The 24,277-nt window shown below is 48.5% G+C and overlaps 1 protein-coding gene across 1 annotated transcript in view; it reads right to left on the reverse strand.

Annotated features, from left to right (window-relative positions):
• Positions 1-24,277, reverse strand: part of MYOM3 (myomesin 3) — a 73,358-nt gene that overhangs the window by 36,537 nt on the left and 12,544 nt on the right. The window contains exons 7-19 of the mRNA XM_006130480.5: positions 23,839-23,927; positions 16,571-16,615; positions 15,920-16,060; positions 14,178-14,339; positions 12,527-12,668; positions 12,008-12,207; positions 10,859-10,912; positions 10,287-10,414; positions 9,333-9,516; positions 7,554-7,728; positions 4,712-4,833; positions 2,535-2,722; positions 1,679-1,805 (exon numbers count right to left, since the gene is read on the reverse strand). Of these exons, the coding sequence (XP_006130542.3) occupies positions 1,679-1,805; positions 2,535-2,722; positions 4,712-4,833; positions 7,554-7,728; positions 9,333-9,516; positions 10,287-10,414; positions 10,859-10,912; positions 12,008-12,207; positions 12,527-12,668; positions 14,178-14,339; positions 15,920-16,060; positions 16,571-16,615; positions 23,839-23,927 (1,757 nt within the window). The remainder of the gene's footprint in view (positions 1-1,678; positions 1,806-2,534; positions 2,723-4,711; positions 4,834-7,553; positions 7,729-9,332; positions 9,517-10,286; positions 10,415-10,858; positions 10,913-12,007; positions 12,208-12,526; positions 12,669-14,177; positions 14,340-15,919; positions 16,061-16,570; positions 16,616-23,838; positions 23,928-24,277) is intronic.

Consider the following 24,277-nt stretch of genomic DNA (forward strand, 5'->3'; position numbering starts at 1 on the left):
TTCGGATTAGGCTTCCTATTGGAACGAGGAGTACAGGTAGTTCGGAATAGGAAGCCTAATCCGAACTACCTAGTCCGTGCCACGTGTAGCCGCGGGCACGGAGTCCGAACTAGGCGGCATTTAAAAATGGCGGTGCCCGGCAACATGCAAATGAAGCCCGGGAAATTCAAATCCCGGGCTTCATTTGCAACTCCGGTTGCCTACATTAACCACCCTAGTTCGAACTAGGGTGGTAGTGTAGACATACCCCAAGATCTCTTTCCTGATTAGTTGTAGCTAAATTAGCCCCCATCATATTATATGCATAGTTGGGGTTATTTTTTCCAACATGCATTACTTTACATTTATCCACATTAAATTTCATTTGCTATTTTGTTGCCCAATCACTTAGTTTTGTGAGGTCTTTTTGAAGTTCTTCACAGTCTGCTTTGGTCTTAACTATGCTGTGCAGCTTAGCGTCGTCTGCAAACTTTGCCACCTCACTGTTTACACCTTTCTCTAGATCATTTATGAATAAGTTGAATAGGATTGCTCCTAGGACTGAACCTTGGGGAACACCACTAGTTACCCTCTCCATTCTGAAAATTTACCATTTATTTCTACCCTTTGTTTCCTGTCTTTTAACCAGTTCTCAGTCCATGAAAGGATCTTCCCCCTTATTCCATGACAACTTAATTTACGTAAGAGCCTTTGGTGACAGACCTTGTCAAAGGCTTTCTGGAAATCTAAGTACACTATATCTACTGGATCCCCCTTGTCTACCTGTATGCTTGACCCCTTCAAAGAACTCTAATAGATTAGTAAGACATGATTTCCCTTTACAGAAACAATTTTGACTTTTGCCCAACAAATTATGTTCTTCTATGTGTCTGACTATTTTACTCTTTACTATCGTTTCAACTAATTTTCCCTCTTCCTTGTTATTTGTATTTCTGTAGCACTGGGGAGACCCAGGCATAGACCAGGTCACACAGTGCTAGGCACTGTACAAACAGAACAAAAAGATGATCCATGTCCACTGGGATGAGATCTCAGAGCCTAAGGGGCGAGCTTTATTTGGTAACAAGAGTCCCTGTGTCCTTTCTTAAAGTCACAGCAAACAGAGTGCCCAAAGGTAGGAGTCATGTGTAACTGCATCTCTGGGCAAGCCTGATGTCAGGACCTACGAGGTTTGTGTCTGAGTCTCGCTGGTGATGTGTGTGCTAGGGATTCCCCAATCACTGACATGGCCAGAGGATGGGTCCGAGCTGCAGAACTCTGGCCCAGATTCTAAGCCCAGCCTCCCAGAATGTGGAGAGCGTTCTGATCAGGGCTTCTGGCACTAGTATACTGATCACAATACAGCACCTGACCCAAACTTCCCCAAAGTTTGGTGTGTCTGGATCCAGGGTTCCTACTGGAACTCATCACCACGGCCAGATCTCATACAGTCATCATTTTACTTTACGGAGGGGGATAGTCAATGTTCCGGGAATTGTTTTCTAGCTGTTGCTGCTTAGGGATGTGATCAGATAGTTGGTTACCCAGAAAACATCACCCTTCACACTAGGCTGGAAGCAGCCAAGCAGCAGCAGCTCCAGCCCACCCCCATTAATCAGTTAAATGTTAAACTAAACATTTAACCAACTAACTAAGTAAATGGGATTTTACATCCCTATTGCTGCCGGGATGTCCTTACCTGGCTGTGGCATGGTCCATTCCTCGCACTTGAACAAGTCGCTGGGGTCAGAGACTTTCCCAACTCCCACCATGTTCATCGCGCAAGCACGGAACTCATAGAATTGTCCTTCCTGAAGGTTGGCAACCTTTGATGTCAGAAGCCAAGAGATTGTTAGCACCGCCTTGTACAGTGTGTTTGTAATCGGTATCTTTAAGGGTATGTTTTTGCGATGACATGGAAAGGTCTTATAAAAAGCCCCTCCCAGCCCATTAACAAAGAGCTTTTGTGGATAATTTAATGCATCAGTTACAACATCCCATGTACACATTGTATTAGGAAAGAAAAGAGCAACCTGACAATTAAGCTTACTGCTGCCCCTTTCGCCTGAGGGTACGTCTAAATTACATGGCTCCGTTGACGGAGCCATGTAGATTTGTTGTTTTGGCAAAGGCAAATGAAGCCGCGATTTAAATGAGCGGAGAAGTTGTCTGACTTAGTGCGGAGGGACACTCAAAGACAGTGGGGGGGAACCTGCCTTGCAGGGGTTGCATGCGACTCATCAGGACAATCTGATTGCAGCTCATGAGACATTTTGCTGACTTTGACCGTCTTCAGGCACTCCCCTGCAGCTCTCGCGGTTCACTGTTCCTAGCCAATGGCAGTGGCAGCCAACCCGTCTCTGTGGCCTTTCTGCCTGCAGGTCCCATTGGCTGGGAATGGTGAACCGTGGCCAGTGGAAGCCGTGGGTGGTGGTGCCTGCGGACAGTTGACATCAGCAAAGTGTCTCGTGGCCCACTGATTACCGCTTCATATACCAATGACCACCGCTCCATTTCCTCCCCCAGCAATGTGGTGTCGCATTATAGATCAGTACCTTGTGAACTCGCTGGGCAATTGGCCTGACGTTGACTTCATGCCAGTCTAGCTCAGCTGCATTGTGCTGATCCAGGAAGTAGCCCAGAATCTTACACCCTCCTTTGCGCTTTGGGGCTTTCCATCCAATAGTCATGTCGCTCTTCCCACAGCTCAGCAGGGCAAAGTCCCGTGGGGCTGACGGACAAGCTAAGTGGTGAGGACACAGGGAGGAACATAGATATTGTATGAAATAGATTTAGGATCCCGCTGGCGATCCAGAGGAAAGTTGCTGACATCGAATCAGTTAGAGCAGAGGTTTTCAAACAACGGGTTACAACCCAGCACTGGGCGGTGCAATGTCGGGCCCTGGGTCTCATTGCTGCAGGGGGATCAGGTGACCAGTGTAGCTCCCTGCCTGTCCTGGCACTGCAGGCTGTACTGTGCCCCAAAAGCAGCTGGAAGCAGGCCCAGCTACTAGGGATAATGTGTGTGTGCAGGGGTGGGGGGAGTGCACAGGGCTCTGCACACTGCCCTCTCCCCGATCACTAGCTCCACATTCCCATTGGCTGGGAACCTGCTGCTGGCTGTTTCTGGGATGCAGCACAGTCTGTGGTGCCAGGAGAGGCAGGAAACTGCCATAGCCCCCCCACTGCACCGCTGACCGGGAGCCACTGGAGGTAAGTCCCTCCTGCCCCAGCCCTGACCCCCCCAAAACAGGAGCCCCCTCCAGCACCCCAAAGCTCATCCCCAGCCCCACCCAGAGCCCACACTCTACTCAAATTATGTTGGGTTGCGGCATCAACGATTTTCTTCAGCGGGTCATGAGAAAAAAACAGTTTGAAAACCACTGAGTTAGGCTGACTTATTTGTGCCATGCACGTTCACAACTGGCTTGATTCTCATGTACATGAAGGCCGCTTTGCATGGGTTTGGCAATGCAAAGGGGCCTTCAGATGAGCCTGCCTTTCATTTAGATCAGAGCAGGGCAAAATACACCCCGAGGGCCAGATCTGGCCGGCCAAGCCACCGGCTGCAGACCATGGACCACTCTGCCGGGGCCCTCAGGCACGCAGCTTCCGGGATTGAAAGCACAGACTATGCTCTGCAGGGAGAGAGAGGCTTTGTGTGACCTCTCCATCCCCAGCCCAATCCTCAGCTCCTATTGGCTGGAAACAAACAGCCAATAGGAGCTGAGAGATTGGCCTAGGGATGGGGGCAGCACAAGCCTCTTCCTCCTCCTGGAGCCGAGAGCCACAGGTGGAGGCAGCAGCCTGCAGCTCTAAGTGATCTGGGGCAGCAGCAGGCAGGGAGCCCGGCCTGCCTTGGGGGTGTTGCAGGGCTGCTGGCACCTCCTAGCCAGAGCCAACCTCTGGCATCCCTGCCCCTCCTGTACCCCAACTCCCTCCCCCAGGTCAACCTCTAACCCCCCCTGCCCCAGGTCACAACTCCCTCCCAGATCCTGCACCCCCTTCTACACCCCTCCCCCAGGCCAGAATCCTCTCCTGCCCCCAATCCCTCTTTCAGACCCTGCACCCCATTCCCCTGCCCCAGATCACTACCCAAACCCTTTGCAGTCTGCACGTCTTTTCCCCCTTCCCTCCCAGATTTGCACCTCATCCTAGAGCCCCTCTCCCTGGCCAGAATCCTCTCCTGCACCCATACTCCTTCCTTGACCCTACACCCCAATCCCCTGACCCAGGTCCCAATCCCCTTCTTTACCCAAACTCCCTCTCAGACCTCACACTGTCTCCTGTACCCCAGGCCCTTACCCCGTGTGCCTTTCTGCACCCAACCTCCATCCTAGACCCCACACCTCCTCCACAGAAAAAGTGCGGGCCTTGACCACTTTCCAAAATTTTGGAGTGGCCCCTCACCAAAAATTATTGCCCACCGCTGATTTAGATTGTTTGTGGGGAAACTCCTGGGAGTTTTGGAGTTTTATAATTGCCAGATGCCTGCAGAGCAGGTGTGAAACACTAACCGATCAGAGAGAGAACTTCTTACAGACACTTTGCACAAGTGCAACGGAGGAGACATGCTGAAAGGCAGGCGAGAATCGAGCCCTCCCTACTCTGGGTAGCTGCTCAGGCGTTGGATCATTTGCAAGTGGCTAAGGCCAGCTGGGCATAAATAATACACTGGCAATGAAGCCAACTTTCTGGGTGTGCGGGTGTGAATGTGCAACACAATACTCACCAACAGCCGGCCTCACGAGGATGGGGTTGGACTCTGGTGAGCTGTCACTCACTCCTGCTTCATTGATAGTTTTCACACAAAATACATACTCCTTTCCAGGCTGGAGCCCGGGGACAGTAAATCTATGAGAGATCATTAATTTGCTTGCATGTTGCTGGTCAAAGTACAAGTCGAACCTCTCTAGTCTGGCACCCTCAGGACCTAACCAGTGCCAAACCAGAGAATCTGCTGTAGTAAGTTGAGGTCAGTAACGAGTCAGCAGGCCTAAATAGAGGCCTATAACATGAAAACAGCAACAGACCTGCAATCTAGTGTGCAAGACTTTGGTTCAGTAACAGGAGCCAAGAAAGAGGCCCTATTGATAAATTGTGTGATTGTGTAAGTTAGGTCGAGCATGGAAGGACACAGGGAGGCACTGGGTACAGACTGTGAGCCAAAGGGGAGTATTGGAACATCTTAATAAGAAATGTCTTGGTACAAAAACTCCCTAAAAACTAATGCACATACTGACCTAGGTTCAGGACCAGGTCGAGATTGACAGCATGAAGGATAGTAAGTGAGCCCCCCTTCCACAAGGTGAGGGGTGGTAACTAGGCAACAGAGGGTGGTAACCTGGTGCGTAAAGAAATGATGTAAGTTGTTTGTACCTGTCTATAAAAGGACACCGCAGAGGGTGCTCTCCGGCCGACCTTGGGGGGGGCGCACTAGGTGCCTGAACAGCAGGTGTCATTGTCTAAACTTACAGAGTGCACAGTAGCTTAACTTTGACTAACTGCTGTTAATATCTGTTATATGGCAATAGGCCTGCCCGGTGTTGGTACCTTGTCAACGCGGGCCATAGTGCCCAGGGGTGTCACATTGTACTGATCTCTGTTACCAACTGGTAGAGCTTCGCATTTGACAATAAACCTGCTCGATTGATTTCAAACCTTGCCTGCATCTGTCGTTTCCGGGGCCTCTCAGAGATCTCTTGTGTTGACCCAAGTGCACGGGGTCTAACGCTCTAGATAAAGGGAGTACCCATTGTTACGCACGCAGCCGAAAGTTTAACAACGGAGTAGAGGTCCTGTCAGGAGTGCGCCAGGACAACCCTGACCAGACGACGCTGACACTGACAGTCCAGACCACCGAAGGTACCGAGGTACGAAAACACAGAGGTACGACAACTGCCACATCACAGGAGTTCAATATTTTCTAGCAGCGTTACCAACACATCCACTGTATACTGAAACATTTAGGGGTGGAGCTAAATGACAGCACAGAACACTGAGACCCAGGACTATGGCTGTAAACAAACTTTATGGGACTGCGGGAAACTTGGCCACACTCGTGCTAAGTGGAACATCCGGCTCACTCAAATCACGCTGGACCACGGATATTGCAAGATCAGAGAGTGCCGGACTATAGAGGTTCAACCTGTAGAAGCAAAAAGCCCTGGGTCTGTCTACACTAGCCCCCTAGTTCGAACTAGGGAGGCTAATGGAGGCATTCGAAGTTGCAAATCAAGCCCGGGATTTAAATATTCAGCGCTTGATTTGCATCTTCCTGGCCAGTCGCCATTTTTAAAATTTACAAGTCCGGACTAACTGACCACATCTACACGTGGCAGGGACCCAGTATTTCGAATGAAAGCCCTTAATCGAACTACTTGTTATTCCTCCTGCAAGGAGGGCTTGATATGCAACTTCGAATGCCTACATTAGCCTCCCTAGTTTGAACTAGGGAGCTAGTGTAGACATACCCCCTCTGAGGGGGGAAAAACAGCATTTGAATAATTTAATCCGCGTGTTACCATTTATTTCTGTGCCTTGAGGTTATTTATCCTATAGCTTAAATGTGTTGGTTCGCACACATGATATCTACAGAACAATCAGTAACTAGGGGTCAGGTCCCAAGGGTTGCTGAGTGGCTCCTAAACACTACCAATTCCCAGTGAACTCAACGTGCTTGGTGGGCACGCGGCACTCCTCAATACCTGAACCCTACAAAAGACACTTTAGTGAAGGTCTTCTGCACCTGGGCAGACTTGGAAAGAGAGGGGGGCTTACTGGCTGTATCCTAGCTCTTCTTATTGGGTCAAAGTCTCCTTCACACCCAGGTCCCTTTACACAGCTCCGCAGAGCAGCCTTAATGTAAATGAGAATCAGGGCCCATTGAGTTTCATTCTGACAGGTATCTTTGCTCTGACGCTATCAGCGCATTTTACTCTGGGGTGACTTTGCATCTCCTAAAACTCATTCCTTGGGAAGCACTGATTTCAGGCCATAGCCAAAGGTGTATTTTGTGTGGTCTAGTGATGAGAGAACTGGACCGGGACTCAACAGACCAGGGTTTTACTCCTGACTCTGCTACTAGACGGCCGGTGCCTTTGGGCAAATCACTTCCCACATCTGTAAAATGGGCATAACAATACTCACCTTCTTTGTAAAGTGCTAAAAAGGAGCTAGGTATTATTACAGGCATTCTCCCATTTTATTAACACCAGGCCTATAACAAGAGTGATTCCCTTGAGCCCCATTCTTGTAAGATGACACATTGTTCTACTCCACAGCAAATGCCAATGGCCTGTCACTGCACAGACACTGTGGGATCTACTTACCCAGCAATGACTATGTTCTTAGATGGAAACATGTGCAACTTTGCTGCCCCCCCCCATTAACCTGCCTAAGATGTGACACTAAATAGAACTGAATAATGATTTGGTTCTAAACGCAGGCAAAGGTTTCGCATACGGGGCACGTGTGTGTGGGTAGGGAAATCTGCCCTCCATTCTTACCATAAACACAGAAAGCCAAGAGAATGCACCATATTTTCTGAATGGAGGTCAATGGCTTGAACTCACTTGTTACATGTCACGGGTTTATTGTTGACAGTCTGCCATTCGTCTGTCCCCACCTCGCGACAATATATGTAGTAGCCGAGGGGCTCCTGACTGTCCTTCAATTTATCCCAGTGCACAACCACAGACGTCTTGGTATCTCTGAAAGCTAGAACCTGGGAGGGAGGTGGGAGGGGAGCTGAAAAAGGGGATAAAACGGAACAAAAAAAAGTTTATTCTATTTCCAAATTGTAACTCGGTTCCATGGGTGACTCGGGATGTTTGATGTTTTCATGGTCAGTGCATCTTTTCCCAAAGCAGAGCACAATGGGCACGTGTCTGTCACTGGATTTATACGCCTCATTCTCCTCTCACAGCCATTGATCTCACTGGAGTTAATCCTGGTGACCTACCTACACTGGAGGAGAATCAAGCCCAATTCCCAACTGCACAGGCTATTTTGGGGCCAAAATACCCAGGCCACACTATAAGAGGGGAGTGGCCACAGACACAGAACACCACAAAGGAACTTCAGGCCACCTTTAACAGAGAGACTGGAAAGATCAGCATGAGGCCTACTGGCTTAACTTTGGCGTGACATGGGAATCGTGGGTGTGAGTCTTTGCATCCTCCTATCCTAGACATCTCTGACCTATGAGGAAATAAAAGTGTTACACAATTATCCTCCCAACCAAACATCCCTGCTGCTGCTCATTCGGCGAGCCCAGAGACTGACTCCGTCACCCATCACTGCAGAATGAGGCTGTGCCCTAAGGATGTTAAGTATGGGATAACGGACTAATCAAATAGTTGATGCATTTTGCATTGATTATTCGATTAGTCGATAGGGCGCCTCTGCCTTTGAATGGTAGCAACAGCCCTAGGATTGTTGCTACACTCCGTGGAGCCCAGCTGATCCCCGGCTCCACATGGTGCTGCCGCTTTGAAACGCCACTTGCGGCCTGGGGAAACCCTATCTGGCCCTGGGCTGGATGCAGCTTTTCAAAACGGGATCTGGCCCCAGGCTTCAAGTGGTGCTGCCACTTTGAAATACCCCCTTTTCTTCCCTCCCTCCACTTCCCTCCCCCCACTTATCTGATAGAGGCAGCAAGGGGAGGGGAAGCGACTAGTTGACTATCCTGTTGACTAGCCAACAAGCATTTGCTCATCGGATAGGTGACTAGTCCTTCACATCCCTACTGTGACCTTCCTTTTTCATACAATCACAGAACACTAGAACAGGCAGGGACCTTGAGAGGTCATCGAGTCCCGTCCCTGGCCCTCACTGCAGGACCAAGCACCATCTAGACCATCCCTGACAGGTGTCTGTCCAACCTGCTCTTCAATATCTCCGGTGATGGAGATTCCACAACCCGCTAGGCAACTTATTCCACCCTGGCAGGTAGGAAGTTTTGTGCAGCTACGTGCTCAATCTGCCTTAGAGCAAGCGTAATCCACCTGCTGGGTGTGGGTCACTGCCCCATGGAGAGGCACTTCGACCAGTTACAGAGAAAAAGAATGTGTTTGCTCTGCAGCCATAGCTGAGAGCCAGCTGGCTTTTAACTCAAGCAGCCTAGGCTCGTGCACTAAGCTCCAGGGCTCCCCGCACTGGAGACATGAGCAAGTGCCGGAAGCGTGCATGGAATGGAGTGGAGGGACTTGATCTGTTTCCTTTCTTTAATGATTTTAATTCCAGCCTCACTGGCCGGTTCGATTTACACTGTGCTAACCGACTGCGGTGCGATGACGCTTGCATTTAAGGCATTTTCCATGTTGTCAGTGTCATGCTCTTTATACTGTTACCTAATTTTGTACCAGCAGCAATGGGCTCACTGGGCAAGGATGGCTCGCTCACTCCGTACTTGTTGGCACAGCGCACTCGGAAACAGTACGGTTTTCCTTTCACAAGATCAAACAGCGCAAATCGCGGGGAATTCACGGCCGTCTCCAGATTGACGTTTTGCCAGCTGTTGCTGCCTGCCAGGGACTGACAAGGAAAAGATGGCGATTGATGGTTTAGAGAGATGAAAACCGTCTGTCCTCCTGTGTAACTGAGTATCTGTGAAATCAAGAACTCGTGTGCCTGAACTAAATATTTCTGGGGGGCAAATCTAGCCCCTACCTCGTCAGCCACAGCAGGCCCTTTGCAGCACAGCTGGTGCAGCGCGGCTGTGCAGGTGGGGGATGAAGCATGTGGGGCAGATCTGACTGGAGCATGCAAATGTCTGAGAAGAGCCAAGGCAGCTTGCTACAATGCAGTTCCTCCCATCCTCTCCACTGCTGATGGCCAGGTAAGGCCCAGTGGAGGCTACTCCTGCCATACAGTTGAAGTAGCCACCAGCATGTCACCTATGGAAGGAAGATTCCTTCCTCCCATCCCCTGGGTTGGCTCTTGTAAATGTAGTCCTAGCGACAGGGCACAGGCAGCTCCCCACACACCACCTGCTCCGGGTGTCTCATTTGGGTCTGAAGTGACCGTGCTTAGGAGAGCGCATAGCTCAGCATCCGCACCCCATTGCCTCGCTGCTGAGGCCACCCGCAGGGGCACCAGGTGTGATGTGGAAAGCTTCCCTTCAGGGAACTGCGACCCACCCACAGCTCACTGGACACAGCCAGCCACTGACACGCTGGGAGCAACATTCTGTCACTACTGACCTTGTAGGCCTCCGAGAGGTAGCCCAGAGTGAAAGGCGCAGGATGTTCCACTCCCAGTCTCCAGAGGGGCAACACTCACCCTTCCGTGGATTCGTTCCTCACCTTTTCCACATAGTAACTCAGTGGCTCCTTGCCCCGGGGATCTGGTTCATCCCAGGCAAGGACCACGTAGTCTTCTTTGATCTCACTCGCGTGAACATTGGTGGGAGGCAAAGGAATTTTAATCGTGCCTGTGGGAAGCCGGAAGTTGATACTGGTTCAGTGATTACATCGGCCAGTGTAGACATGGCCTGGGAGCCCAACACTATGGCTAATACCCAGTCAGGCATTGCAGCAGAGAGCAGAACAACCCCAACACGCCTTTAAAAATCTGGGCTGTTGTCACTTTTAAAAATGGGACTTGGGCCCTTCTGAAAATTGTATTTCATAATCCTTTGCTTCTAGCAAAAACTCTACACTACTCTGTGCTTCATCCAATCATGAGTCTAACAGTATCGAATGGCTCCCTGGTAAACTGGCCTTGGATCCTGGAATGCTTCTGTTTTCTTGGAGTGTAAGAAAACATTTTCCTGTGTATATTTCCCCTAGAGTCCTAGGAAATATCATTTTGGCATCCTTGTGCTACTGCAGGCATTCATCTATGAAAGGAGGGTTATGTTTATGTTTGAACTTACCTTCCAGTTCATCTTTGGAAACTGTAATCTTCTTTCCGTCATCATAAGGGATAGCTAGTGATTAAATAAAATCTGTATCATTCACCTGGAGAAAAAGCTACACGTTTTGTGGAAAGGCAGAGACAAGAACCCTGGGTTTGCCCATATACACACAAAGCCCATAAACTGGGGCAGTTTGGCCTTCTCTCTGCCAGCAGCTGGTTGTACCAAGAGAAGTACAACAAACTGAAAACTAATTAAACAAATATAGTAACTCACTTGAAATTGAAAAACCACCAAAGCAGAGTTCGACCCGTTTTAGGCCAAGGTTTGGTTTACCCGTTGCCACTTTTGTCTTCTCATTGCAACCACTCCAGACAGGCTGGGGTGTGCGAGCAGAGACTGAGAGTGTCTGGGTAAGGGGGTTACCCACAGAATGATCAGGGCAGACCCTCACGTGGTGCCAACTGTCCTGGTTTCATTGGCTTCCCTGGAGCGCTGAGGATTTACACCTGCTGAGGATCTGCCCACGGTCTTTTCCTACCCAGCACTACTCACAAAGTGACAACGGTGGAATAGGCCGGTCTGCCTCCAGCTTTTTCAGGCCAGACCAAGACTTCAAGGGGATTCCCTCGAGCGGAGGCATGTTTGCAGCGTAAGTGCTGCAGTGATGTCTGTGAGCCTGGGACACTTGGGGTAAGTCAAACTGCAGTCTCACAGAGCACAGAGGGGAATGATACCCTGTTGCTGATTGTGACGGCGCGTTGGGAGTCCCCCGTCTCCTGCACCCCGAAATGGCACAAACAGACTCCACCAGCCAGTGGAACTGAGGGTGGTTTATTGCTCCTCCAGGATACAGCATAGCACAGATGTAATCTGGTTACAGGAACTGGGGGCCAAGAGGCCTCAGTGCCCCCCTTGAGATAGGGGAATCCCAGCTCCCTCCCCAGTTCCTTCTCCCCTGCTTTCCAGACAGGAACTAACTCCCCCTCTTCCAGCCCTGCCCCCAGCCAGGGCAGCATCCACCTCCCTTTGTTTCTCCCCATGGGGGGTTGGTTCAACCGGTATGGTACCTTTGCATAATAAGGTTTTCCCTGCTGGGTCTTGCTCCAGACAGAAGAGGTCACCACAGCCCAGCAAGTACCCCCACTACATCACACTGATACCTACTCATCACTCTTTTTTCCTCATTGGGGTCTTTCATCGTGACTGGGTCGCTGGCCTTGGAAGGGTTACTGATGCCTGAGTGGTTGACGGCCTTCACCCGGAACTGGTACGTCTTCCCCTCCATGAGGCACAAAACAGGGCACCTGCAGGTCTTCACGGGCATTTCGTTGCATGGCTCCCACTCGTCTGTGCCCGCCTCGCGCCTGCAACGAAGCACAGACCATGCACACGGGAGTCCCCCAGTGTGGCAGTGGGCCTTCTGCAGGCTGTAACTTTTGTAAAGGGACCACTCAGTGCAGCAAATGGAGCTCAGTGCTCACAAGACTGCGGGCTGGGAACCTGCTGCTTTATTTCACTGCGTCTGCATCACAACATAATGGGGGTGGGGGGAGAAGAAAACTCCCACTGATTAAACAGGAATTGAGGAGTGGAGCAGGGGCCCATTCCAGAACAGCCTGCGTGTCCCTGCCCGGTGACACTACCAGGGCCCCTACACTACAATAGCGTCAGAATCGTACCGACCTTTCGATAAGATAACCACAGACCGGACTTGCTCCACTATCGCTGGGCGCTACCCAGGAGAGGAGCAGGCAATCTTTATTTACATCATGGCACTTCACATTGAGCGGGGAACCAGGTGCACCGGCGGTTGCTGCCGCAGCATCTAAAAGAATATAGAGCAATGCCAGTTACATTGTTTTCTCCCCGTGTTCTGAATAGTTTAGTCTCTAAATGCCGCTGTCTACAGAAAGAGGCTGCCATTTAGTGTTCAGCTTGCTGCAGATTGCAATGGACAACACACACACTGTGCTCTCTCTCTCATGGAGCGATGTATTCTTTCTTCTCCTTATCCTTCATTGGTAATGCAGTAGTGCAGGGGTGGCCAACCCATTCAATGAAGAGCCGCACCAGAATTGTTGAGCCAAAAAAAAAAAAACCCCCACAAAAAACGAAGAGCTCCCCACCAGCCAGAGTTGTTGAGCAAAAAAGGACACTGCCCCTTTAAAAACTACAGGTTAGGCTTTTTGGCCACATCAGGTTCCCGCTGCCACCAGTGAGCAGAGGGAGCCAGGGCCGTTTGTAGGGGCGCAGGGGGCAGCTTCACGTGCTGTACTTTCAGGGGTAAAGAGCCACATGCGGCTCATGAGCCACGAGTTGGCCACTCCTGCGGTAGTGCTTAGGGCACCCTGGGATGCTAGACACTGTACAAAGGGAGAATTCACAATCTGATCTACGCTCTCTCGTTTCACTGTTCTCTCTGGGAATATATAGAAAACAAACAGTCTGATCCACATGGTGAGGGAAACATTCACTTTGTAAACCTGTAGATAAATGTATTTAACACTAAGAGGAAGACATCACTCCAAACAGCCACAAGAGGAGCTTCCTATATTATACTGTGACCCTAATACATGCACAAGGATTGGAAAATATTAGCAATCCAGTTCTGAATAATTCATATTGTGAGTAATTTCTTTTCAGATTAATAACAAGGTCAGTTTTTTTAAGATACTGAGAAGACAAGAGCTGACCTACTCAGCGTATTAGAAAATAATCCAGCATTTGATCAGAGTGAAAACCATTTGTCATGCTGATAGAGCAAACAGGCTCTGCAATTAGAGGAGGACAGCTGACAAGCAACCTTGACCTTGCCTTTTAAATATGACTCATGGCAGTTCTGTAAATCTTGTTCCTGAAAGCCCATGGAGAGTGCCGCTGCCCTCTGTTTAGCCATTAAGGCCGCGGTGGGCAAATACCAGTGTGTGGCCCCGAGTCAGTCTGCCAGCGTTAGCCCCTGGCAGCCCTCGCACCACCATATTTACCTGTGCCTCCGCAGGTCCGGGCGATTGCAGGTCCCGTTGGCCGTGGATCGCTATTCCTGGCCGTGGGAGCTGGGATCGCCTGAACCTGCAGGTAAATAATTGCAGCAGTGGCCCAGCAGGGGCTAGCCCTGGGACTCTGCTGCTGTTGTATTGCCCACCCCTGCATTAAGGGTGAAGCTGGGTTCCCCCATCGGTTCTGAGATGTGACACAGACCATTTCTCGGAGGGAAGGAATTCTCCACTGCGTCAGAGTGTGGGTGGGGCCAGGCCTAGCAGTTTGGGAAGGCAGTGCCTTCGCCTGCCTCCTGTACCCACCGCCCTGCTTTAAACAGGATAGGAAACGGGGGTACCTCTAACAAACACGTAAGCAGACTGTTCGTGGTACCCATCCAGCGTAGGGACACGGACAGTGTAGAATCCCTCATCTTCCTTGTGAGCACACGACACGGTCAGAGAAGCCTCACGATCCAGACACGTCATTTGCTGGCGATCGGAATCCTTCAGAAACTCGCCTACGGGGAGATGAAAACTCAGTGAATCTCCCTCTGGACTGCCCTATTCAGAGGGGAGGGCGCTGCAGGGGACCCTGGCCTGCACCTGCACAGCTCTGCCTCCCAGCCAGCAAGGCCCAGTGCCTCCAAGAGATTCGACTTCGGTGGGAGCGACGTGCATGAATTCCTTCGAGCTGCTGGGCCCGAGTAGCTTCTGCCTAGGGGCAGTTGGAGGCATTGCCGGGGAGCGCACCGCTAAGCTCATTAGCCAATGAAGAGAAAGCTTCAGCCCCGTCTCCTGAGGCACACTCATGGGCTGGCCTCATCCGCCTTCTATTGGTTGCTTTTTGCTTGTGCTGGACGCCGACACAGGCGGTTTGGGAGTAATTCTGTTCACTCTCAGGCTACATCTACATTGTACATTCTTGCGCAAGAAGATATGTAAACGAGGTGCGGTGATGAATATTGCCACACCTTATTTGCATACCTAATGAGCCGCCATTTTGAGCCAGGGGCTTTTGCGCAAGAAGGAGCAGTCTATAATGCTCCTTCTTGTGCTAAAACCCCCTCTTGCGCAAGAGCTGTTCTACCGCTTATTTTCAGGCAGAACGGCTCTTGCGCAAAAGGGGGGTTTTGCGCCAGAAGGAGCAGCATAGGCTGCTCCTTCTTGTGCAAAAGCCCCTTGTGCAAAATGGCAGCTCATTAGGTATGCAAATGAGGCGCAGCGATATTCATCACCATGCCTCATTTGCACATCTTCTTGCGCAAGAATGCGCAGTGTAGACGTAGCCTCAGGAAATAGCAGCCATTTGCCCTCAGGGCCACTAGAAGCCACGACTCTTTGTTACAGTACTCAGCACTTTTCTCATATAAAGGAGCTCAGTAGCTTCATTTCACAAGTCAAGAAACTGAGGCATGGAGCAGGGACCGTGACTTGTCTAAGGTCTCCTAGCAAGCCAGTGGCAGAGCCAAGATTAGAGCCCCATGCTCAAGCGTGCACCAAACCAGAGTAAGTTGCCTCTATCCCCAGCTCTTGGGAGAGTTCAGATGTGGATCTGGACTCTGGCTCGGGCCCATCTCTAGATCACAGCACGGTCTGCTGAGTCTCCTTGTGAGGCCAAGGCAGTCTTCCCGTGTTACTCCCGGGACAGGTGCAGCCTCCCATAGCTTAAAAGTACAGGGGCAAATGGCGTCCTGGAAAAGCCCAGTGCTCTTGATTCTGCAGCTGACTGCTCTGTTGTGACATGTCTATCTCCTATGGGCTGCCTAGGAGGTCTGCATTTTACTTCATTCACCAGCGTCTCCTCTGGCTTCACAGGAATATAACAGCACCACTGTGCACTTTCACCATGGAGAACCAAGGTTTCTAACGACTCTTTACAAACCCAAATGTCTCGCTGCCCAGGCCACCCCACAAAGCAGGTGTCTTAGCCTTGTTTGACACATTCAGGAATGGAGGCCCAAGTCAAGTTATGGTTAGAGCAGAGCTGGGACTAGAACCCAGAAATCTTGACACCTCGTTCTCTTCTGCAAGCACTGGGCCAGGGCTTAGAGGGGAGAGCAGCCGTCTCAAAGAAAGCTGTGTCGCTAGGAATACACACCGTCTCTGAGCCAGGTGACATCGCGCTGGTGTGGCAGTAGATCAGAAGAAAAGAAGGACGAGAGAGTGAAAGGTTCCTTTTCCCTGGAGAACAGCGGTTTCAGTGAAAAGGCAAAATCTGCCTCCTGGCTGATGAGCAACCCTGCGAAACCAGAGCAGCCGTGAGGAAGGCTACAGGTTTGTCACAATGGCCACAGAAACTGGGTTAGAATCAAGGCCCCTCGACCGAGGGCTGTTGTAACCTATGTCCTTTGCAAGGTCACCCACGTGTCCTCTGCATCTCCTGAGAGGCAGATGGACCAAACCTGACTGGAGCAGCAGCCCCATGTGACAGTCACAAAGCCCAGTGCAGGCAGCTGACTTCAGGCCTTGGAACAGCAGTTGCCATTGTCACCCTCCCCCCCATCCCCTTTTGTTTTTTCCCTCCACACCTTTGCTATGAAATGTACTAAAAGTTTCCATACCAAAATCGTAGCCACTGTCACAGTAAAAACCAGGAGCCTCCTTGGTTTGTGCCATTATCGTAATAATTCCTCTAATGCCACGTGCATGGTGCTTTTCATAAACAACATGCTACAGGGAAGAGTCCCCCTGTCTGAAGGTTCCAGGGAGCCTCAGCCCGTACGTAAAAACGCAGCAACAATTTACTCACTCTTGTATATTTCTGAATCGAATCCTGACTCCTTCTCATAATATTCTGTAAAAGAAGGTGGCGGGGATGGGAGAAATAAACACATTTAACAAATTTGTGTTTCAACATTTATCTTCTTAATACTATGCAATGATATTTAACTCTTATTGAGTGTCTCACTTCTTCAAAGCTTTCAAGTACTAGCTTTCAAAACATACCTGGTGACTTTTCTCTGCAAGAACACTGTCCAGCATAGAGCCTTTTACTAGCTTAACAAACCGATAAGACTTATTTGAATCACAACCGAAATGCAGCCACCTCTGGGGCAGAGCATGGCATCTACTCAACACCTCATAGCAACACTGCACAACACCACAGGGAAGACAAGTATTCTGTTGAAAGTGCTGGGGAGATTTAGAACAGCAGAACATACTAGTCATTGGAGCTGGAATATGGTCTAAACACTGAGACTGAACTACTATACCACTGCAGAAAACGATGTAGAATCTTTGACCACAAGTGGCCTGCGCTTCAGGTTTGTGACTCGTTCCAAGGACAGCATGTGCAGAAATACAGAACATTCCACGATTATGGTCTCAGTACTGGCTCAGAGAAAAGTGTTACATGTTGAATCAGCACCTATTGTAACACCTTCGTGTTTCTTGCCGATCTGTCCCATGAAAACAAGGATCCTAGCCAAACCTTAAAAACCTGCTGGCATCACCTCACAGTCTAGTGGCTTTGAGTTTGATGCAATTTAATCATGCTTCTGAAGGAATCAAAGAATAAATACACCCAAAACAAGATGCAACTAGTGGCAATTTATTCACTCCCTCTGTCTCTCTCTTCCTCCCCAGCTAGCTAGCACATGGCAATTAAAACAGATGGAATTCAGAATTTCAAACCAGGACATGCTACTGTCTTTTCAGAAGTGATTTTCTGTTGCTGTGAAGAAAGGATTTTGTTGGGAAGGCAGCCAAACCTTTGCGTTGCTATGAGGAAATCCCACATTCCAAAGTTGCCTCTCACTTGGTTCCATCTGTCCTGGGCCACAATGGATCATGAAAGTGGCGCACTTTGTGCGTGGCAAGAGGAGTGGTGAAGGGAAAGCATTAGCCCTGCTGGTCAGGTCGAAAGGATGGCCCTAGCCATATGAAGCTGTGTGACAGTGTAACCCACACACCTGCTGGGTGTGGTGCCCGTTCCAGCGAGTGGTACAGAAACCACGCACAGAGAGAAGTGGGAGAGTGCTCCGCAGCCCCCAGACAAGCAGGGTCTGTCGGCGTTATGATGGTATTACACAGTTACGGGTGGCAGACGGCACGTGGCTGGCAATGGTGCAAGAGGGGAAATGGAGACCATTAACAGGATGTGCTAGTTCATGAAGGATGACAAAGGGCCCCTAATAACATTAATAGGCAGGGCAACTCCCCTAATCTAAAGAACCGCTTGGGCTTGGCAGTCCCAGGGCTCCCTGCAAGCTGTGCAGCTGGGCAGCCACCCAGGAGAAATTCAGATGCTGCCCAGCTGGTTAGCAGAGCACCCACAGCCACCAGCGTGTGTTTCTATGGATGGTGCACATCCACACACGCCTCAGTGCATATAACTAAATGTATTCCACACATGGAAAAAATTAAAGGAGACATTAATGCCCAGACCAAAGGCACAAGAGAATGGCTGCCTGGAGCCGGTTCAGTGGGACATAGAGAGCTTCCAGGGCGTGCAGGGTATAGGGCTTAGCTTAGGAGTCTAGGCTCAGGCTGTTCAACACAAATAGCAGAAGGAAGGGATGTGTCACCAGGATGGCATCAGGCAGCCAGGGGAGAAAGGGCAGTGCAGGCTTGCCGACCGCAAACGTAAGAAACAAATATTTGAGGTGCCAATAGCATGGAGTCCTGCTCTGACCAGACACTTCAGAAAGGAGAATTTGATCTCATACTAAGTGGGGCAAGGACAGCTGGCTCATCCACAGAGATTTCTATAATAGATTCCAAGATTCCAAGGCCAGAAGGGACTACTGTCATCAGTTAGTCTACAACTGAGGCCACAAAACCAAGGCCACAAAACTCCTCCAAAATAATTCCTAGAACAGAGCATGTAGAAAAACATCCCAGCCTGCTCTGAAAATGTCCGGTGATGGAGAATCCACCACAACCCTTGGAAAACTGTTCCAGGGACTAATTAGCCTCATTGTTTAAAATTTACATTTCATTTCCAGTCTGAATTGGTCTCTCTTCAATTTCTAGCCATTGGATAGTGCAAGACCTATCTCTGCTAGACTGAAGTGCCCATTATTAAATATTTGTTAACCATGTAGTTACCTCTAGACTGTGAGCAAGTCATCCCATAATATTCTTTTTATTAAACTAAATAGATCGAACTCCGTCAATCTAGCCCTGCAAGGCAGGGTTTCTAATCCTTTAATTATTCTCATGGCTTTTCTCTGAGTCCCCTCCCATTTTTCTGACTGTTGTTTAACATCCCCCTGAGATAGTGGGATGGAAAGAGCGATTGAACTGTGGGGTATTGAAATTTGTGTTAAAATTTTAACTTTAATTCCCCTGGGTTTTCCTGTGGGTTCCAAGGCTCCGTGGGGAAAATGATCTGGATTTTTCAGCAGTCGGTCCACAAGAACCAGCCTCAAGTAAGGTAGGGGTGAGTTGTGACTACCTTAGGGAGCAGCCCATTTTCTCTCGGTTTGGTTTCCTGCACTTTAGTATTCTGGATTTTAAGAAATAAAGTTGGTTACGTTGCCACCTTTTAGAAAGAGCCTTTCGTGTTTGTATCTGATTTCTCTGTGGGTGTGCCAGGAACATGACAAGAATCATTCACCTTGTTCTGTTGTCATGCCTGTTCTGTTGCTACAAGCAGGGTTTGAAAAAAAGAATTGGGAGAGAGGAAAGTTCTCCATGACAGCGCTCCCTCTCAGCTGTATGCTCAGACAGCTGCTCAGGAGAAATTCAAATGTCACCTAGCTGCTTAGCAGAGCACCCAGAGCCAGAAGCATCTGTTTATACTGGTGGTGCACATCAACACATGCCTTGGTGCAGAGAACATTTATTTCACACATGGACAGAAAAATTTAGAGGGAAAATTAGCCCATGATCTTTTTTGTGCATGTTATTCAAACCATACTACTTCTGCCTTTGGAAGTAGTGGGAAGTATTTGCCAGTGCTGTGTGCTACTTGTTTTCATGCCACTTTGCCTATCAGCACCAAGACACTTTAATTCCCATTGTAGAATTTATAGCCAATTCAGGGCTGTCTATCGAAGCCCGTTGGAATATGTCTAGCCCCTCATGGAAGGATCTCATTTCTGCTGTCTTGTTCCAGGATTTACTTATAGTTTTATTCTCCTGATTCTTAGAGATAGAAAGTCTGATTTTCCAAGTTGCATAGAGACACTAAAGTCAATTGGTTCTGTGAGTTCTCTCACCACCTCTGAAAACCAGGTGAACATAATAAGTCATATAAATACGGCAGTGTGGTGCTCCTTCTCCATGACAGCCTAACTTTTATTCACACGTTCTCTGCCTGGGCAGCCCAATAAATTGTTCTTTATTGTTTTCTCAGCTGCCAATATATACCACCATCCAATAAACATTGCACGCTGACGCCCATGTGGATCCACTGCTTAGCTTTCTGGAGTTCACCTTTGCTCTGTTTGGATGGTGAAACTTGCAAGAGTTTATGGAAGAAAATTATGCTGGTAGGTGAGTTTTTTATTTGCATCCCCGAGGAGAGGATGAGAAAACAAACAACATGAGACAGATGCTAGCTGCACTGCTGAATGGAAGGAGCTCCTCGACTACGCAGAGGAACCAGATATGAAACTAATCGTATAGGATAGTTGTACAAACTGGAAAGCCTTGCAAATTAGTGGCTGCCATTGTTATTATTGAACCAACTCTACTTATAACAACATTTTTAGTTCGCTAGGAATTAAAAAAAATTGTTTTCAATTTGACCCAAAACATTAATCAAAATTTTCTGCAAATCAAAAAGTTAAAAAAAATTGCTTCCAAGCTGAACAAAAAGTTTCATTTTGATTCTAAGCATTTTAAAAATTGTTTTGGTTGTTTTAATGAAAGTAAAGGAAATCTTGAAACAAAAAGTAATTTTGCATAAAAAAATGGAAACTTTTCTGATTATTTTAGGGGGGTTCGTTACCAACTCAAGTTGGTGAAACTGACAAATTTGCAGAACATTTGGGTGTTGCCAAATCTGTTTGGTTTTTTTTTTTGCCGCCTCCTTCCCAAAGCTTTGTGCATAAACCTTGGCCCAGTTCTAATAAGTGAAGATCTGTCCCTAAGGGTGTGTCTACACTGCAACCAGAGCTCAAAATGAGCTACGCAAATTGCATCGTTTATTTTGAGTTAATTTCAAAATAGCCTATTCTGAAATGTGGCGCTATCTACACAGCACTTATTTCAAAATAAATCGCCAAACGTCCCTTACTACTCAAGGGACATTGGAATGGCGAACCCATTTTGAAATAACGGGTGCACTCAAAAGATGCGAAATAGCGCTGTAGTGTAGACGAAGTGTAACTGGAGTGCGTACCTGTGTGTGTGCATGCTGAAGTCTGAATTCCATGGGGCACTATTTAACAATGGATTTTAGAGATATCATAAACAAAACATGACCCTTAAAACTCTCTGCTCCTGTGAAAACTGAGTCTACAAAGGGGATCCAGATTTTATCAATGCACAACATGCAAAGAAAAGGAATGGGGATAACATGGTCCAGAGCAGAGATTTAAAAAAAATTAGCACAAAATGAGTCAGATTTCGTTTTAAAAACCCCATTTGTCTGTGTAGCCAATCAAGCGGGCTTTGCATCTCATATTGCTGCAGCAGCTCATCTCTCTCCTACCAATAAGACCTTTGGAGCAGTCAGATTACCTCCTATGTCCCATCTCTGCTATTCTATTGCCCGTGTGGATCTCACTGGGCACGTTTAGCTATCTATAGTTCTGTAGGTCTATTCCAGTCCAGGCTTTTAAGACAGGATTGTTTTATATATAGATTAGAAATGTCAAGGTCTGAACAATGACCCCGTGAGATGCCATTGCATATTCCCCAAAGTTTGGCATGATTTCCCTTAGTAAGTAACAGCACTATGCAGCTTGCTCTTTCCCCCTATGTCTGGCCTTCTCTTGGGCAGACTCTTGCTGCATATTTGTCTTTCTAGAAAGGAATTCATAAAAAGGGCCTGTAAAACTTATCCTGAGCTCACAACAGATACAGAGAGGAGAGCTCCGGCTCATCTTCCGTTGAGACACACCCTGCAATGAGAACTGTGTGTTCTGAGGAGCAGTGCTGGAAAGAGACCCCCCTGGGTCCCAGACGGCTCTCGGCCCCGCCTTCACAAAAAGCCCTGCCCTGCTGTGCTATGAACGGTGGGGCCTGGTAGGCATGGAACGCTGGAGCGAGGCGAATCCACTCCAGGGTGAAAAAAGCAGGGCTGAGCTGTGTCCAGAAGGGTCTGAAAGATGCTGGCCGAGTAGGGTTGCCAGGTGTCCGGTATTGGCCCAGACAGTCCAGTATTTGCGGCCTCTGTCCAGTAAAAAGAACAGAAAATACCGGACATGCAAAACGTCCGGTATTTTCTGTTTGTCTCGGATGGAAGACTGGACATTCCTCCCCTGCTGCGTCTGGTGGGGGCAGGAGGCGCGAGGAGCGAGGAGCGTGGAGCATGAAGCCCTGGGATTTAAAGGCACAATGACCCTTTTTTTGGTGCAGGGTTTTTTTTTCCCCTTTTTCCCTGCCATGTTTGGTATTTTTTGGGAAACCTATGGCTGAGTCCACAAGGAGCTGAAGCAAGAGTAGCCATTTTTGAGGTGGATCCAGGCAGGCCCCAAGGGAAAGGGGCCTGACAGGCTCTGACAGAAAGACTGTGAGGGAGAGAGTCCAGTGCCCTAACTGGGAAGCTGTTTCCACAGTGACCGTGGCTGTAGGAAGCACTGAGGTCTCTGTTGTGGTCTCTGGGGGGCCCTAAGCTGGATCAGGCTGACAAGAAGTCCCCATGGCCTAGACTGACAGTGGTCTAAAGGGCTGGGGAATGAGAATGGGGCCCTGGTAGGAACTTGGGGTTTTGCACAAAAGCTCTTCCAGAAGGGGAAAGAATGGTGACCGCCATACATAGGCTGAGCTAGCTCTCTGGCTTATAAATCCTGGGTCCTATTGTAACTTGAGCCCTGCTGTTGTGATTTCTGTGTTGGCAGAACCAGGGTTGCCAGATGGTTTAACAAAAAATATCGACCACTACCTTCCCCCCCGCCCCCTCCCCCAAAACACCGGGAAAACATTCTGTAGAGAAAAAAAAGGGGGGAGACCAAAGTCGTTGAGCGAAAAAAAAAAAGGGGCCCCGTGCGCCTCACTTCCTCACTCCTCTGCCCCTGCCATATGCGGCAGGGGAAAATTGTTCCCCGCTGGGCTTCTGTCCGAGGGAAACAGGAAATACCGGATGTTTCACGTGTACAGTATTTTCTGTTTTATTTACTGGATGAGAGACCCAAATCGGACAATCTGAATGAAAACCGGACACCTGGCAGCCCTACGAATACCCGCTGGTTAAATATCTTTTAAACTCAACTCCTAACACCAGGAGAAAAGCTCTTTCAGGGAAGGGTAATTGCTGTTAGGCCAGACAAGCTGTTTGCGTGAAACTTCCAGCCCTCTGACCAACGCCATTGCACGCCCTGCTTGAATACGAGGAAATAAACCGTGAAGATGAATCAGCCATTCAGCACGTAGAAAATTATAAGACAAAGTGGGCATGGAAATAAAGTGCCAGCAACTCTGCTTTGTACATGTTATGACAGACTAGGCAGGGATAGGTTGGAGGAAATTCCAATGACTGTGAATAAGGCCCAAATGCCTGTGGGGTATTTTCATTTCAGTGGGAGACATAATATCTTTGAGGTTCTGGACCTAACATTTTGTGCATAAGAAAATCTAATCTGATATGGATTTTCATATGATTCTTTCTTAGGTTGGAGATAAATTAATCACTAAGCTTTCTGATGGGTTGGCTACGTGTCTCTAATGAGGGTTGAAACTGCTTTAGTGACATATCTTACTAAGAAAAAAACATTAATTGATGCTTTTTAAATACATTTTCAATCCAATTGTTATCCCCTCCTACTTCTCCTGCCCATTGGATAGATACCCACTGCAAACCCTTTGTGCATATGTATGTGGCTAATACAGTAATTTCTTTTAATGAAAACAAATAGAAAAGAATCCATACAATTTTTTAAAAAGGAAACTGAATTCTCAACTTACTCTGGACAAGCACGGTAGCAAATGAATAGGCCTCACCATACAGATTTTTTACTTCAACGCTGTATTCAGCAGAGTCTTCCAAGGAGCATCTGGAAGAAATTACTTGTTTTCCCTTTTAAGCTTCAGCCTTTGTTGCTCCCACTCGAGGGTTAATTCTGATCAGTGCACACCAATATGGACTGGTCTTTAATCCCAAAAGTTAAAAAGGGAAGGCTTATATTTTGCCAAGTTTGTTGGGGGGTTCTGCAATGGGAGACTATTTGATTTAATGTGGATAAATGTAAAGTAATGCACATTGGAAAAAATGACCCCAACTACACATACAATATTATGGGGGCTAATTTAGCTACAACTAATCAGGAAAGAGATCTTGGAGTCATCGTGGATAGTTCTCTGAAAACGTCCACGCAGTGTGCAGCGGCAGTCAAAAAAGCAAACA

The sequence above is a fragment of the Pelodiscus sinensis genome, chromosome 26 (genome assembly GCF_052426305.1).
Source record: "Pelodiscus sinensis isolate ZL-2025 chromosome 26, ASM5242630v1, whole genome shotgun sequence".
Taxonomy (NCBI): domain Eukaryota; kingdom Metazoa; phylum Chordata; order Testudines; family Trionychidae; genus Pelodiscus; species Pelodiscus sinensis.